Source organism: Gopherus evgoodei, chromosome 2, assembly GCF_007399415.2.
Source record: "Gopherus evgoodei ecotype Sinaloan lineage chromosome 2, rGopEvg1_v1.p, whole genome shotgun sequence".
In the NCBI taxonomy this organism is placed as follows: domain Eukaryota; kingdom Metazoa; phylum Chordata; order Testudines; family Testudinidae; genus Gopherus; species Gopherus evgoodei.
Window position 1 is genome coordinate 55,454,461 of NC_044323.1, and position 18,711 is coordinate 55,473,171.

Below are 18,711 nucleotides of genomic sequence, written 5' to 3' on the forward strand. Positions count from 1 at the left end.
GAGAGGGGTTGTTGACCATATATTGTAATTTATTTTGGATTTAGAACTGTAAGAAAGTACACAGCTATCTCGATATAAGACCACCCGATATAACACGAATTTGGATATAATACGGTAAAGCAGTGCTCTAGGGGGGCAGGCTGCACACTCCAGAGGATCAAAGCAAGTTCAATATAACATGGTTTCACCTATAATGCGGTAAGATTATTTTGGCTCCCAATGACAGCGTTATATCGAGGTAGAGGTGTATTTCTGAATCTGGCCCTCATTTCTTTTCATTTCAGACTCAAATGAGAGTTTACCCATGCAAGAACTTCAGGATTTCACCACAGCTGTGCACCTGAACTCAAACAAGTTATGTACTATTCAGAGCTAGGATAATCAGCCTGGGACATGGGGCTCGAGTTACTCAGGAGGCATACACATTAGCACACGCAGAACATGCCTACAGGCCCTGCTTTAGCACACCATCTCCTCTCTGCCCAAATAGAGCACATGCAGAATAGCACATGGAATAGTCTATTGCAGATTTTAAGGGAGCCATAACTATTCCCTCTGGCTGCAGTTTTTTTGGTGTATTCATAGGTGCAAATACCGGCTACAATTTGGCCCCTAGAGACTAGAAAAGCACTAGAAGACATACTGTAGAGAACAATGCTACAGTGCCAGGCAGGTGGCCTAGATCAGCGGTTCTCAAAGCTGGTCCGCCACTTGTTCAGGGAAAGCCCCTGCCAAGCTGGGCCGGTTTGTTTACCTGCCATGTCCACAGGTTCAGCCGATCGCAGCTCCCACTGGCCACGGTTCGCTGCTCCAGCCAATGGGGACTACAGGAAGCGGTGCGGGCTGAGGGATGTGCGGGCCGCCCTTCCTGCAGCCCCCATTGGCCTGGAGTGGCAAACCGCAGCCAGTGGGAGCCGCGATTGGCCGAACTGGAAGAAGCGGCAGGTAAACAAACTGGCCCAGCCCCGGCAGGGGCTTTCCCTGAGCAAGCGGTGGACCGGCTTTGAGAACCACTGGCCTAGATGACCTGGAAAAAAAAATCAGTTTTACAGCACAAATTTGAATACCGGAAAATATCAGCAAAATACAAAATATTTCAATTTGGAAATGCCCCGTGATGCTTTATGGGAGTTATAATTTAGGTGCTTCATGCTCCAATTCTCCTCTACAAGCCCTGGCTGAACTACATTTTCTGTAAAGCACCATGGTTTCCCCTCTTGGAAAGGAGAGGTCATGCTTCATGCGAGTCCCTGGCAATGGTGCATCATAGGAGATATAGTCCAGTTGGGTGGTGTGGCCCTTCAGGGACAATGAGGACATGAGGTACCTCAACTACAACTCCCATGAGGTACTGCAGCAGAATTTCCAATCAAAACATTTTTTGACCTAAATATTTCAGTTTGGGGCTGAAAGAGTTCAATTTTCAGGTATTCATTTTTCAACAAAAGGGAAAATTTTGTGCAGAAAGCAAATACTTTTGCCAAAATAAAATTGTTTAATCAATTTAGTCAATTTTCCTGTGAAAAACAGTTTTAACAGAACATTTTCAACTGATAAACCCAGTTCTAATTTCTATCAGTCTATGATTAAAAATGTAATCATCTCAGCTCCAAGGCAGGAAGTCATTAATCATTTCACAGATTCCATGGCCAGAAGGGACTACTGTGATCATCTTCTCTGGCTTCCTGTATAACACAGGCTATAGAACTTCCTCAAAAGAATTCCTACACCACATCATTTACAAAAACATCCAATCTTGATTTAAAAATTGTCAGTGATGGAGAATCCACCACTACCCTTGGTAAATTGTTCCAATGGTTAATTACTCTCACTGTTATTTCCATTTTGAATATGTCTAGCTTCAACTTCCAGCCATTGGATCATGTTAGACCTTTCTCTGCTAGACTGATGAGCCCGTTATTAAATATTTGTCCCCCATGTAGATACTTGCAGACCGTAATCAAGTCACCCCTTAACATTCTCTCTGTTAATTTACAACTGGCAAATACCAGTAGCAGATTGAATCCCTTCCATGGCAGCCAGCACAGGGCAGAGTCAAGACCCTTGCCATGCGTGGGCCTCTCCCCACTCACCTGAAACTAGCAGCAATGGCCCCGTAAGTTTTCATTTCCCCTTCACGCAGTCCAATGACGCAAGAAGACAGCACAGAGGACTAAGAGACACCTTAAGCAATTTTATTTCCATGCTAGGCTGTGTGGAGCAACTCACAAACTTTCCCAAATTAGCAAATTAAGCAGAAACTAATGCATGTCAAAGATCAAACAGGCAAAGAATAATGTGTCACCACAATTACTATTAACAGGGATTAGTTCAGTTGCTGCTTTCCAAATACGATTTGACATCCATGGAGTTACAGCTAAACCCACAGAAACCAGCTTCTGCATTCCACAGTCAGGTTATAAACAGGACTAATTTATTGGCTCAATTAAAGGCATAATGGAAGGCTATAGTTTAATGTGAACCTTCTGAATCATCTGTGAAAATAAACTGAAATAAAGTATTTCTGTCTCTTAGTAGCTGGACAAACATTTTATGGTTACTGAAAAGTTGTTTTAATGCTTGTGGACCAAGGTAACTTCATTTTACTCTCCATTTCAGGAGAGAATGGTTTATTGGATAGGCATTTCTAACAATTCATTAAGAAATTAATCTTAATCTAACTGAATGAGTTTCTCCATTGACTAAAAGGAGCTAGATTGGGCCCTCTTTTTTCTTGACTCATTTTACCTATTCTTGTGCAACATTACAAAAATGTATTTTCATTCTTTCAGCATTTGTCTTTAACATCTGTTAATGAATACTGGTTTAAACACACTATTATGAGATTTATTTGAGAATCCCAGGAATGTGAGTGCCATCTATCTATTTACAAAGGACTTCTTTAGGGACTTTCTGAGAGCATTTCAGACAAGCATGCATATGTGATTTAACCTTGTAATAGAGATAACCCTCTGAAAAGAGATTCTTGTAATGGAAGTACACAATTGAATATAAATATATTGTTCACAACTGTCACAGAGCAACGTCTGAATAAAATTACCTCCATGTCTGCCACTGTAACACCCGCACCCTTTCTTTATAAACAGAAAGAATCCTTTATTCATTGTAACAGCCTATTATGATTTTGGTACGAGGGTTGTGTTTTTTTTTAAATTGTAACTAGCTGAACAGTTTAGTATAGTCTTCAGATTTATAATGCTTAAAAAACTTAGGTATTTTACATAAAAGGCCACATGTAAGTGCCTACCTATTAGGTTGGAGGAATATGGACAGGAAATCGGAGGGCTGAGCTAGTCCAATTGGGATGCAAAGAGTGGACACGTTTAACCCTCGGGACTTCATATGTTGTTTTCACAGAAATACATGATCTGCGTGATTTAAAATAAAATAGATCCTGTTTGCTCTTCTGGTGGGAAAGCTGGACAGAAACTAGTACTACAGATAAGAAGAAAGTTGAAAGTTATGATGTTGACAGAAACCTCATTTATCAGGTGAGGTAATAATGGAAACACTAAGATCAAGTTTGGGGAAGCGTTGGAGTTTGTACTTCAGCTATAAACATTTGCTCCAGACTGAAACGTGGCATACAAAGTCTCAGTGCAGAAGGATCTCTTCTCTATTTTTTTTAAATGACTGACTTTGAATATTTTGTAAGTTATTAAAAAAAAACTCCCATCAGAAGTCAGTTTCCTTCCTCTCTCCTATTACTAAAAATCATTTCAGTTTTGTTTGTTTGACTAAAGATGAAATTGTTTGTCTTTAGTGCACAACCCGTACTAATATCTAGTACATAACCTAAACTAATCTTTCAATGTTGGAACAAAACAGTATCAACAGATTGGATATATTTTGTTTTTCTTAAGGCGAAACAGCTAATATGCATGAACAAGAATTTTAAAATTAAGGTTTCATAGTATTTTTGTCCGTGTCACACTTAGGACCTAATCCTGCCTTTGCAGACATTTATACCTAATGTCTCTAAAAGCAAACTTTGGACTTGATAGTAGGGTGACCAGTTGTCCCGATTTTATAGGGACAGTTCTGATTATTGCGTTTTTTTTCTTATATAGGCACCTATATAAGACCGCCCACCCCCCGCCGTGTCCCGATTTTTCACATTTACTGTCTGGTCACCCTACTTGAAAGGGAAGTGCTCTATATTGGAGAATTGAACTGTTACAGTTTGCACTGGTGGAACAGCAGTGGTGTATTAAGAGTACACTAGACTTGTATTTTCATGTGTACAAGTGACTACACACCGGACTCCTTCCAACCACTACAGAAGAATTGCATGGGGATTATGTTCCCAGTACGGCTACTTGCAGCAGGAGCTTTACCGAACCATAGCTGACAACATTATTAGGCCCTGACTTTGTAATGAGAGGCCTATACTCTCACCAGGCTCTGCATTCAGATGTAAAACCATGAGATGGGGCTCTGCAAGGACACACCTGTCTGTTCACAGAGTTCTTATGGCAGTATCGGGGCCTAAATTCATACCATATAATAAATCTTCTCATATAATTATATTCTATGTAAGATAATTAGAATGGGTAAAAAAAAATTTTTCATGAAAATTATGTATAAAATATAAAAAAAATTAAAAATATATAAAAAATCAGCTCTGATAGTTAATATTTATCATTAGTTAAGTCTATTATAACAGTTGTCACATAATTCAATATAGCAGGTAAAATACAAATAGTTTAACAAATTATTGGCTACAATTTCCTTCCTAATTGTTTATAATTGTCTGCCAGCCCCATTGGTATAATCCAATATTGCTTCCAGTTGTGTCTGCTCTGGTTGAAGATATGTGCATGTAGCCCCAAGTACTCTGCCTTTGTAAGCCACTGGTGTGTGTGTGTTTCAGATCCCCCCATTCCATGCCTGATCCTCAGAGGATACAAATCTGCTCTCACCTGGAGAGCCTTGGACTTTTAGTTCAAGCCATAGAAGTTCATGTTTTCAGCTCTGGAGATCCCTGGTTCAATACCCAGTTTGTCAGACACAAAGGTGGCTGTCACACCTTCATATCGTCTCTGCAGAGGCTTCCTAGGTCAATCCTCTTCCTCCAATCAAATGTACTCCTGGCACCCAGGAGCATTTTACAATGAGCACTGACACATGTGGGTGTCTGTGCTTGAGAAAGAGAGCAAACTGTTCTCTATTTTAGGGTATGGTTTGTTAAATGTTTTTCCTGTGAAGTTTCTTGTTTTTCAAAATACAAAAAATACTCTTCTCTTTTTGTTTCTTCACGAGGATCCAGATACACGCACAGCATTATAATATAGCAACGGGAGAACCAATTGAAATATTTCAGCTGCCACCCTTGTCCTCATTCTCTAAACTAGCACTGCAATGGTGCAGACTGACAAAGCAGTGGCTGACACCATGTTTAGCTTTGCTCAGTGCAGTACCAACAATGGCTGAACCTCTGTACGTTTGGTAGTAATTCTGTGGGTGTAACTGGCATCATAAGGATTTTGCAAGAGCAAAGTTCTCTAGACAAGCCAATGTCAGGGAGAATTCAGAGCACTCCAAGCCTCACAGAAATAGCACTTTGCAAGATCATGCCCATACTGCGTGTTCACAGCAATTACAGCAACAACATCTTAACACTATCGTCATAGTTATAAATGAAAGAGACAATAGTCCATTGGTTACTGCATTTTTCCCTCCCTTTTTCTGTCTTGTCTGTTAAGGTCTTCAGGCCAGGGACTGTGTTTGTCTATTGCCTAGCATAACAGCGCTGTGAACAAAGCTGAAACTAAATGTAATACAAGTTATTAATTATCAATTATTGTTATTATTAGTATCAATAATATATACAGTAAACAGATCCAAGTATTTAAACAAAGAACTGTGACCATTCCAAAGGACTAACTAATTTTCTAGTGTCTCAATAATCTACTAATAAGGGGTCTAATTATTAAGAGTGAAATTCACTCCTGTGCAGAGCACCAACACAAGGCCAATGCACCATATATATCCCTCTTATATCCTATTAAGGGTTTAAGGGCTTACTGGGACTTAAGTGATGCACAGAACTCTCAATTTCATTTTAAGTGCTTAAGAAACAAAATGCCCCCCAAGTACTAAGCCATGTGACTAATACCGGTGTATGGAATACTGGCACTTCACAAAATGCTTCTGCCACACAGAAGAGATGGCAGCCATCAGCAGGGAAGTAGTATATCACATTTTTTCACTGACAATGTAACAGCAACAACTTACCAGTGACCCATCTCATGCACTTCAAGTAAATATAGTCTAATGTTAATCCTACACATGATTGTGAAACATTGCCAAAGCTGAGTGACAACGGCACAACAAAAGCCAGCATAACCAAAGAAGTGAAGCTAGTGATGGCAGAGACAATCAATAGCTCACCAGGGCAGCATGCTACACATATGTGACACAGGATAGCCATAGACATCTAGGGTGTAGTGTGATGGAGAAGGCTTAAAGCCAAGACTCTTTCAACTACCTGAGAAGTGTGCGAATCTACTTACTAATTACTGTGGATTATTCCTTTTCTAAGTATGTAAAACACAGCTATAGTTCACATGAACATGCACATGTCTTTATACATGCAAGCAGACTCACACAAATATGGTGATCAGACAATCGCAGAATGTGTTTTTACTTTATTTGTGTTTCTATCTGAGAAAGGTAATATCATACTTCAAGTCAAAACTGAATATTTAAACAGTATTGTTTTTCTAACTATTTTTACTGAAATATGTATCTTAAAAATGAAATCAGTTTCAATATCAGCCAGAAATATTTAATAAGCTGTGAGATAGGAAAATATAGTATTAAAATAGTAAAAAGTTTTGATTCTTTACAGTTAATTTTTTTTTAATCTAATTGGGACCAACTGGCCTCATTGCTTCTTATAAACTTTGCAATATATATTCTGAAAAAGAAATAAAAATGAACAGATGTTTCCCCTTAAAGAAGTCAGACAAAGATTTTTGTTACACAATAAATCAGCTGCTATTGGATTTCCAGGACACTGCTCCAAGCAAACTGTTTAGGTATGGCTTAAAAACCTGATTTACCTCTGTATGTATCCAAAACTGGTAAAGGAGATTAAACTGGAGATGAACAGCATATACTGATGGAGGAATAAAAAGAGCCATAGGCAAGTAGAAAACCTGAAATATGAGAGAGAAAATATACATATGTATATGATTCAAACATTTTCATATATTGTGAATACTTTTGATTATATATCATCTGAGATCTCAAGGGACTTTACAAACATTAACTGACCCTTACAACACCTCTGTGTGATACACATAAAAGAAAAATAATAGATAGTAATGATTGCTATTATATTACTATTAACAGTAGTAAAGTGAGACACAAAAACTTTACATAAATGACTTGTCAAAGGTCATACAACAAGCAAGTGGCAGTAAGAGAATCCAGGAATTCTGATTTCTAAATTCTTATTCTGATCACTAGACAATACTCCTATAAGCACTTATTTGACATTAAGTACTATATATTCCTGACTCTAATGATGATAAAGATGTGCTATAACTAAAACAGCTGTCATGCTTTTAGTATTTGCTGATTTTAAATATCCCACTCTCTTTGTCATACTGCCATGAACTTAACTTTCCTACCTAGGAAAGATACTACTGTCATACATGGAGAATAATCTCATGTTAGTTTTCAAAATTAGGTGTTCAAATGGCTCTTTAAATAACATCATCAAATGACAACTCTAGGACTCACACACCCAAAAAATGCTCATAGTCTTTCTTCCTTACAAATAGAGTTTACCTTGCTGTTTTTTTTCACTTGACATAGGATAAAACAGCCACATGGAGTAATAAATCCTCCCTAGGGAGTGAAGTTTTTCTAGACAAAATAAAATCCAGGAAATGTATCTCAGAAAAAATGGGGGAATGGATAAGTGCATAGGTGAGAAACTTTTGGTGGCAAGACAGAAAGGCTCCCTAAGCATAGATTCCAAAGTAAAAAGGGACCATTGTGATCATCTAGTTTAACATCCTGAATAACACCATAGAACTTCCCTGAAATAATTCCTAGAGCATATCTGTGACGTAAGAACCTCTTAATGCTAACTGGCGGGGTGTGTGCAGGGGAGTTACTCCTGAGTTTGATACGCACATTCTAATTTATCAAAGAGTGTCACGTGAGATCTCATATGAAAGCCAGTGTCACACTTGTCATAAAAATCATTGTGAAATGCATGTATGCATGTTGTGTAAGGAATTATGCGTATATTCTGAAAATATGTTCTTAAATTCTCTGTCAAGGTACTAGTCACCTGGAAAGATCAAAAACAGGTTTTCTATCAGAAAAGAGAAGTTTAGCCATTTAACTGCTTACATGTTAATTGAGCACAGTCTCATTCACAGTGGGTCTCCTATAACTAGTCTGAAATTAATGCAAATAAAGGGTTTGAAGACTTCAGAAAGAAACTAACAGAAAGAGAAAAGTAGAGGGAGGGAGTGGTGGAGAACCCTATGGTGTACATCACAGGCTTGTCTGAGTATATTTTGGGGGACAGAGGAGTCAACCTAGCACCTTTCACTGAGGAAGTAAAAGGACAGTGAATTTGCTTCATGAAAAAGGGTCTCAACCAGGCTTGGTTGAAAATGCTAGAGAACTCTCTTTCATTGATTTCTCTGAACTGTTTACTTCATGCACTTTTAAGAACCCATTTCCTTAAGAATAAATAAAAGGGGGCTAGAGGTGGCATTTTTACAGAGGAGCTGGATTCTTTGGGACATGTTATGTAATATTTCACACTCCATGCAAGAGGTTACACGTGGTATAATTCAGTACAGAATTATGGCCTTTTATATATGCAACTTCTCGAAAGACATCTTATGCAAAGGTCACAAGAGGAGCAGCATGCAGGCAAGGTTTAGGTGAGCCCAGTGCCATGACACTAGTGCAATCAACTGTATCATTCTAATGACATTTAATTATCTCCTTTCACCTGAAGGTAGCCTAGGTAATTTAGCGTATTTATAGATGATATGAAGAGGAATTAAGGATCATCTTCATATTTATGAGTCTACTCTGAACTTCCTCTATGATGAGTATATGGATTTGTGTTGCAACTAGTGAGCTAGGAAAAATCTTTATATAAATCTATGGGTATATTTAAAATTGACAACACAGCACGTTTCTTATGCTTCTTTGACATTTCAGCTGTATCCAGTAAAAAATGTTTTTGTAGGGGTCACCTGCAGAAACGTCTGATGTGGGAACGGGTGAAAACTCCTCCCATACAGAAGAAACAGAGGATTTTGCTCCTAAAATCTGTCCTTCTGCCAGAGGCCCTGGACCATTTTTCCATTTCTTCATTTCAGGGCAAGCCTCAAGACCATCCTCTCAGCCTAAGAAGAGATCTGCTTCTTTACTTCGAACCCACTGGACTAGCACAAATGTTTTCTACACACATTACAAAGTTATAGGCATTTGATTCAAAGTTCAAGAATATGTTTCACACCACCGCCTGCACTTAAAGTATGTCTTTCTCCTCTCTTTCCCTTCATATCTTTTCAATCAGCCTGCGCACAACCCACACAACACTCTCAACCCAGATTAATTTACAGATTTATCTTACAATGTTTAACTTAAAACACATACAGAGCTGGCAGCAGAACAGTCCCACAATCCCACATTAACCACCACAACATTCTCACACGCCTCTTCATATGCTTCAACAAAAGGAGATGTCAAACTGCCTTCAACTGCATATGCTCAAAGACATCAGATATCACTCAGAGATTGACAATAACTCTTCACTAGATTATGTTAAAAAGCAAATACACATACGCATACACACACACACGATTCTTCGTCATGCAGGCAGTTCAGAAAATGGTAGTTTTTTAAGAATTAGTATGGGGTTCCTGGAGCATGAATATTTACAAAATTTGTGCTCAAGTGATGGCTATGCTTCAGAAAGAGATAATTTTCACCTTTGCTTTTACACAGTCTAGACAATTTCACCTACAAGACAAACATTAAATTTCTATTTGCTTTTCTCAGATGTGAAAGAGCAATGCACACCATGATGTTAACTAGCTCTATTCTACTCTTTATAGCTTTTTGTATCACATGTATCACCACTGTAACTGACTGCCTGCCAGTAGTGCATTAAGCAACTTGACAATACATTTGTCACTTATTATTTGTTCTCTCATCCTCTCCCCAGAGGGAGAAGCCTGCACAGTAGCGGAGTGTCTTGTTTTTGAAGGCATAGGGGCTTTTTGTTTTGTTTTTTAATATAAATATACCTGTTGCTATGTGTTTATGTAAAAGAAGGCAAGCTAGTATCATTATTTCTTAGCTTGGTTTCCCATGGCTCCAGGCTAATATACCTTGTAATTTGGTTTGAAAGCTGGTACCAACATCAACCTTGGGACTGTCTACAGCAGCAGTGGGCAATCTGCGGTCCATGGGCCACACAGGGCAAGCTGCTGGCGGGTTCCCAGACCATTTGTTTACAGGCCTGTGCAGCTTCCCACAGCTCCCATTGGCCAGGAACAGTGAACCGTGGCCACTGAGAGCTGCAGACGGCCGTGCAAATGTAAACAAACGATCTGGCTCCCCTGCCGTGGCTTGCCCTGATGTGCCACAGGTTGCTGGCCACAAGTCTACAGAGTGCTTGCCAGCATTACTGTCCTCTTACAAACCCCCTAGCCTCCCTGAGTTATCATCATTATGGTTTTCCACAGTAACTGTTTGCATATAACATGCTTATGTAGGCAGAACAAAGTGTTCACATCTGTCCTTTTCTTCTGTCCCCTATCCAGGTGTTCTTTTTAGAAAACAGCATACCCACAGGTGAACAAGCATATAGAAACTTAAATCTTTAACATGGCAGTATTTGCATGGAAGAGGGACACCTCACAAAAAAAGTCACCTGTACCAATGTCCATCTAAATCTTGTGCCCCCTTACAAGGCTGTGAGGGGTACTTTATGAATCAACACCATGACAATTAAAGAACAAGGATGGGTGCCTATAATAAACAAAACTATGAAGTGGTGCCAATACAAGAGTGTCCAGAAGACCTGATCAAGCTGTGGAAATGCATTCCATTGATTTATTTGAATTTAATATGTTTGGAATATTTATTATTAACAAAAGGCCAGATTTGCTCTCAATTATATCAGTGTAAATCCAGACTAACTTCACTGAAGTTAATGGCCAGAAGTACTTAACTCACAAGTCAGTTGCTGACTCAACAAAGAGTTATAGATTTGTTCTACATCTAACTGTAGTAGAATATTTTACATTGCTTTTCCTCTGTATATTATGGGAATCTGTATTTATGTCTATGAATGTATTCAGTATACTTGACATTTTTGTTTGCTTTAATACTCTGTGTGTGTGTGTATACATGTTTTGCCAATCTGTGAAATCTGGTTCGCAATGCAGTGGTTTTCTTTATGTGTATATAAAAATGGTGCAATACAATATAATTTTTCCAAATTTCCACTCTATAAAAATTTAGACTTTTCACTCCAGTTCAGAAGGAAAAGAAATTTCAAAATGTCAGAATTTCCTAGACAGAATTTCCACTTTCTGACTGACTCTAGAAATAAAAAACCTTCACAGATATATAGATCTAGTATCTAAATGTCATGTGATTTTTCCTTAAAAAACATGTAGTTTAAGAAACAAACTTTTCAATTTCTGAAGACACTGAGTACATTATTTTTTAAAATAATTATAAAAATTAAACATTTAAATAAGCAATTTCTTATGGCTTTCTTATCTTTTATGTTTAAAATTTATAACTTTTAGAAAAACTGATGATGTATTTCAAATAAAAAATATTGGGTAATGGAAGATAACTGTGAGAGGCAATAATTACTTTGGGCCGAGCTCTGGGACACACCAAAATATATTAAAATTGTGACTTGTAGAAATAAGAGTCATACAAAAAGTGGAAACTAGGTCAAATTAGAAAGGATGAATATAAAAAACACACAAGAATGTAGAAACAAAATTATAAAGAACAAGGCACAAAATGGGATTAAACTAGCTAGGGATATAAAGGATAACAAAAAAGCATTTTACAAATGCACAAGAAGCAGGAGGAGGACCATGGACAGGGTAGGCCCATTACTCGAAGAGGATGAAAAGACTGTAACAGAAAAATGCAGCAATAGCCAAAGTGTTAAATGCCTTTTTTGCTTCATTTTTCACCAAAAAAAGTTAGCAGTGATTGGGTGACTAACAAAGTGAACATCACCGTAAGTGGTAGATCCTAGAATATTTAAGCAGCTGGCTGAAGAGATCTCTGAGCCATTAGCAATTATCTTTGACAACTTGTGGAGGATGGAAAAAATACCAGAGGACTAGAAAAAGGGCAAACATAGTACCTCTCTATAAAAAGAGGAATAAGGACAACCCAGGGAATTACAGACCAGTCAGCTTAACGTCAGTACCCATAAAGAAAATGGAGCAAATAATCAATTAATCAATTTGTAAGCACCTAGCTGATAATAAGATGGTAAGTAACAGGCAACATGGATTTGTTAAGAACAAACTAACCAACCTAATATCCTTCTTGACAGGATAACAAGGCTTGTGGACAGACAGAAAGTAGTAGATGGGATATATCTTGACTTTAGTAAGGCTTTTGATTCAGTCTCACATGATCTTCTCATAAACAGCCAGGGAAATATAGCCTAGAGGAATCTACTATAAGGTGGTTGGAAAACCATATCCAGAGAGTAGTCATCAATAGTTCACAATGGAATTGTAAGGCAATGTGGTGTCCTTCTGGGATCTCTTCTGGATTCAGTTCTATTCAATATCTTCATAAATGATTTATATAACGGCATAAAGATTTCACTTATAAAGCTGAGAGAGAAAGTACTATGGGGGACAGGATTAGAATTCAAAATGATCTGGACAAACTAGAGAAAGAGTCTGAAATATATAGGATGAAGTTCAATAAGGACAAATGCAAAGTGCTACATTTAGGAAGCAATAATCAATTGCACAAATACAGAATGGGAAATGACTGCCTAAGAAGCAGTACTACAGAAAAGCATCTGGTGTTATAGTGGATCACAAACTAAATATGATCAAAAATGTAACGCTGTTGCAAAAAAAGCAATCATTGTCTGGGACATATTAGCAGGGGTATTGTAAGCAAGACATGAGAAGTAATTCTTCCACTCTATTCAGCACAGATAAGACCTCAACTGGAGTAGTATGTCCAGTTCTGGGTACCACGCTTCAGGAAAGATATGGACAAACTGGAGAAAGTTCAAAAGAGCAACAAAAAAGATTAAAGGTCTAGAACACATGACTTACAAGGAAAGACCGAGGGAAAAAAAAAGGTTTGTTTAGTGTGGAGATGAGAAGACTGAGAGGGGACATGATAACAGTCTTCATGTACATAAATGGTTGTTACAAAGAGGAGGGTGATAAATTACTGATCCTTAACCACTGAGGACAGGGCAAGAAGTAATGGGCTTAAATTGCAGCCAAGAAGATTTAGGTTAGACATTAGGAAAAACTTCCTAACTGTAAGAGTAGTTAAACACTGGAACAAATTACCTAGGGAGGTAATTGCCTCACTGCAGGGGACTGGACCAGCTGACCTATCAAGGTCCCTCCAAGTCCTACATTTCTTTGATTCTATGAAATTCATTCACAAAATCCATAGGTGAGCCCTCTTAGCAATTGATAATTGACAGGCACAGCGATCACTCTTCAAAAATTGCAATTTCCTTTAAACACTTTAGGGAGTACTGCAGACACTAAGGTAACGCTTACCAACAGCATTTCGGTAAGAGTAGCCACAGGAGAGAATCAAATACACACATGGGCATCCCATCCAGTACTTTCACAGGTAATTCTCCTATTGGTTCCAGTTAAGAACATAAGAACATAACAACAGCCGTAGTGGGTCAGACCAAAGGTCCATCTAGCCCAGTATCATGTCTTCCGACAGTGGCCAATGTCAGGTGCCCCAGAGGGAATAAACAGAACAGGTAATCATCAAGGGATCACAGGCTGACTGTGTGTTGCATGAAGAAATACTTCCTTTTGTTTGTTTTAAACCTGCTGCCTATTCATTTCATTTGGTGACTCCTAGTTCTTATGTTATGAGAAGCTGTAAATAACACTTCCTTATTTACTCTCTCCACACCCATCATGATTTTATAGACCTCTATCATATCCCACCTTAGTTGTCTCTTTTCCAAATTAAAAAGTCCAAGTCTCATTAATCTCTCCTGGTACGGCAGCTGTTCCAATGCTACAGTGCTGGGCTGCTTTGGTGTTTTCCCCACCACAGCAATGTTAAATTTAATATTATGGTCACTATTGCCAAGCGGTCCAGTTATATTCACCTCTTGGACATGATCCTGTGCTCCACTTAGAACTAAATCAAGAATTGCCTCTCCTCTTGTGGATTACAGGACTAGCTGCTCCAAGAAGCAGTTATTGAAGGTGTAAAGAAACTTTGTATCGACATCTCATCCTGAGGTGATATATACCCAGTCAACATGGGGATAGTTGAAATCTCCCATTATTATTAAGTTTTTATTTTAATGGCCTCTCTAATCTCCCTGAGCATTTCACAGTCACTATCACCATCCTGGTCAGGTAGTCGGTAATATATCCCTATTGCTATATTCTTCTTATTCAAGCATGGAATTACTATCCATAGAGATTCTATGGTACAGTTTGATTCATTTAAGATTTTTACTTCATTTGATTCTATGTTTTCTTTCACATATAGTGCCACTCCCCACCAGCACAACCTGTTCTGTCCTTCCATTATATTTTGTACCCTAGTATTATTGTGTACCATTGATTATCCTCATCCCACCAAGTTTCTGTGATGCCTATTATATCAATATCCTCATATTAGGCACTCTAGTTCACTCATCTTATTATTTAGACTTCAAGCATTGGTATATAAGCACTTTAAAAACGTGTCACTTTTTAGTGGTCTCCCATTACATGATGTAATTGAATGAGACTTTTTTTCATTTGACTGTTTCTCATCAGATCCTACCTGTATTTTATCTCCATATGCTCCTCCTTACTAGGAGATAAAGAATCTCCATTAGTAGATCCTCCCCTAAGGGATGTCTCTGTTCGAACCACGTGCTTCTCCGTACCTGTCGGCTTTCCCCATGCCTTCATTTACCCCAGCATAGATCCAAAGTAACTCCATGATCTGTTACTCTGTGTCTATGCTGACATTATGAAGAATATGTTGCATTATGTTTAGAAAGTTATGATTGTGTGAAAGCCTGGGACTATAATTGGCCTTCTCAAAGTTGACTTTATTTCTCCTTTTCACACATTCCAATGAGAGTGTAAGCGTACCTATTTTCGATTCTCAGAATGCCTCAAATTACCTTTCTGCACTGTGATTTTCTGTGTCTAACATTTTCTTGACTTACATTTTGTTTTCCTTCAGACAAAATTAAATAGCTGTCATTTTATATAGCAATGATTTTTAATAAAGTTAAATTATATTATTGCATTTTGCATAACTTACCCAAGAAGTGTATCTCTGCAGTACAGATTGTCTCAGTGCTGTGGATAAGTTATAAGCTTCAGAACTATGATGTACTTGGTGTGCTGCCCACAATATATTAACCTCTGCAAAACACATAATTTCTAATGAGGCATGAAAGAAAGAAAGAAAGAAAGAAAGAAAGAAAGAAAGAAAGAACAAAGCCGCATTCGTCTCCCACGACTTTTTTTTTATCCTAAAAGCAAATGATTCCAAAATTTACACTTTGCTATTTTATCATAATATGGCAGGTAATAAAAACTAACCTTCAGATCTGAATTTAGAGATGATGAAGAGAATGGCATAGGTTAAACATTGGTAAGTGGACACAAGTGGGTGTAATTTACTTGCTGAGGGAGAGAAGAATGGGGTTACAAAAGAAAATAGAAGGCTTTAAGAAAATGTGAGATGAAGGGTCAGAGGAAGGCAGCTTTGGTTAAATTATATTTTCATCAGGCATTTTGTCATTGACTTCAAGTGGACCAGAATTTGGTGTTGATTCAAGTACCATACTTCAGGTTTCCTTCAGACTTGGATACTGAAAATGTTTTAGTGCTTGATGAGCAAAGAAAAAATTTAAATAGTAACTTTCTGGGATACTTCAGTCTTCAAGCTCACCTGGAAACTCACACCACAAGGACATGACCATTGTCTGCCTATTAACAAGAAACAGAAAAACAAAGCATTCAGGTATCACTGTCTGGGAACTTTGGATTCAGTCAAAATAGAGTGACTGGGGCACTGTTTTATGGGTGAGGTTTGGGCGAGGCTGGTGTAGGTCACACGCCCCAAAGGCATGACACTTTTGATTTGCTGCATGTTTCAGAGCAAAAACAGAGAAACACTAACTGTTTACCAAGGCATGTTTTTCTTTAAGTACCACTCTGGGTGGCCCTGTTGCTATGAAACTTTGAAAATCTAAAGATGTTTGGACAGTCTTAAGTGGGAGGTTATCAAGCAGAAAGGAAAGCCAAAATCTTTCATGGTCATCAGATGTATTGCAAAAGGCTGTGAGGAAGGTCTTAATTACACTATAATGAGAAGGTGGGTGGTTAATGTAGCCCCATAAGGTCCTTTTCAGCTTGCAACTAAATTAAAGGTCACATATGTTTAAAGGGGTGAAATTTACATAAAGTCTAAGCTGACACAGAATTTGAAAACTGATTGGCTGACAGCCAGTTAAACCCTCCCCACTAATGGCAATGCTTCACCGGAACAATTAGGAAACTGCCTTTGGCAGATATTCGGATCCTATCCACAAGAGTGATCTTACAAGTGCGTATTTAAATGCCTTGAAATTATCTAGTGCCAAAACTATGTCAAATGGTTCAGGACTGATGATTAACACATAGTTGTAAAGTAAACGGATGCCAAATCAAACACCTTGATGAATCTCAAGGTGTCTTCATCATTTCAAGGGACCAGAGGAATAACAGAGTGCCTGTATGCTAGAAATTAGAATTTCTGTACCTAATGAACTGTGACAAGTTAGTAATTTATAAGGCAACTTCATCATTTCTGACTGTCCTCTAAGCCTTTGAAAATCCTTATGATAGCTGTCTTGAAACTATAATTTAACCTACCTATCACAAAAAAATATTTAACACTCAATCTGAGATACCTTTATTCCTTAAATGTCTCTTCTTCTGAAGTAACAAGTGTTCACTCTAGCTAACATTTGTCATCTGGTGGGGCGGGGGGGGACATCTTAATGCATGCTGCCTTAATGAGCTCACTAGGAGATGAATTATTCTGGTGAGCTTCAATACTGTGTAATAATTTGTATTTGAAATGCTTTCCAAGACCTCGACAGAAGCTAAATGAGTGAACAAAGAACCTAAAAAGGTGGAGGTTAAAAACCTGTTGTCTTAGTTGTTTTAAAACCATTTACTTCCTATCACAAACTGTGTGTAACACAAGCCTTCACTCAATGAAGTACAGCTGTACAAACAAGGTACAGTAACTGGATCTTCCTTATTTCCCTCAGTCATTTTTCAGCATTGTGAAAAGTTCAAGGAAGGGAATCTGTGATGATTTTTACAGTCTACATTCATTTTGGTTAAGGTCAAATGGTTTTCTAAACTAATTAATAAAATGACATTTTATTAACAGAGTTTAAAATTAAAAAAGCTTCTTAATCTAATGAGCAGGCTAACTGCATGTTAAAAATCTTCTCAAATGTGAGAAGCGATTTGGAAGATCAGTAAGTTGATAATATAGTAGAGCAGTATTAGAAAAAAACAAACAATACTGCCATGAGTAATTCAGTCTAAGAATATTTTCTGATCCTTATGTTGTACTCCATTAAAGCTTTAATCCTGCTCTCACTGAAGTTAATGGGAAAACTCACCTGGAATTCACTGGGCGCAAGAGCTACCATGATTAGATGTCCTGACAATATCAGGATCACCCCAATATTAGGGGCTTTGTCTTAGGTACGCAAGTATCCCCACCCATCTTACCCCTGAAAAAAGTGTCCTTATTTTTAACACTTACTATCTAGTCACCATAGCAAAGGGCAGAGTCAGTAATTTGAAATTAATTTTATCCTGTTTTAGCTGAATAAACTGACCACCATTAATAGTCATGCTATTTTTTAATCTGAAGCAGTTCAACATTACTGTTGCCGTGTGTACTGCAACAGATCTGGGTTTATAAAATCATCCAAAAGATCAAACTTGGAATTATCAGCATATTAACAGTATTTTTTCTTAGGTTTCAAATGTCAACTTTAACAGTATTCATTAGCTTTTACCTACATAAGAGTCAAAATCCGTCACTTATACTTTCACAAAATATTACAGTGAAATTGGAGGAGATGCGATTTCATGGAAATTATTAGTTCTGTTATATTTTTGCAACATTTATTATGGTTTTGCAATCTGTTTTCATTTTGGGAAATAGTGCCAAACAACTTATATTGCTTGTGTATAGGCCTGATAACAGGGAGTTTTGCCTAAGGACTTCAGGATTTGGCCTCAAATTTGAAGAAAAAAAAAGGAACAAAATTATCAATATTTTCTGTCTCGTCCGAACTGATAAATGGCAGCCAAGGCTGTGAAACTCGCCTTGAATTCAACTGAAGTTTTTATCCTGCTCTGGACTGTAGAATTGCATCTTCTGTAATAT

At 37.8% G+C, this 18,711-nt stretch overlaps 1 protein-coding gene across 2 annotated transcripts in view; it reads right to left on the reverse strand.

Annotated features, from left to right (window-relative positions):
• The window catches only part of AGMO (alkylglycerol monooxygenase), a 278,867-nt gene that overhangs the window by 154,741 nt on the left and 105,415 nt on the right, over positions 1–18,711 (reverse strand). For both annotated transcript variants that reach the window (XM_030550694.1, XM_030550695.1), the window contains exons 4-5: positions 15,565–15,668; positions 7,089–7,184 (exon numbers count right to left, since the gene is read on the reverse strand). In XM_030550694.1, the coding sequence (XP_030406554.1) occupies positions 7,089–7,184; positions 15,565–15,668 (200 nt within the window). The remainder of the gene's footprint in view (positions 1–7,088; positions 7,185–15,564; positions 15,669–18,711) is intronic.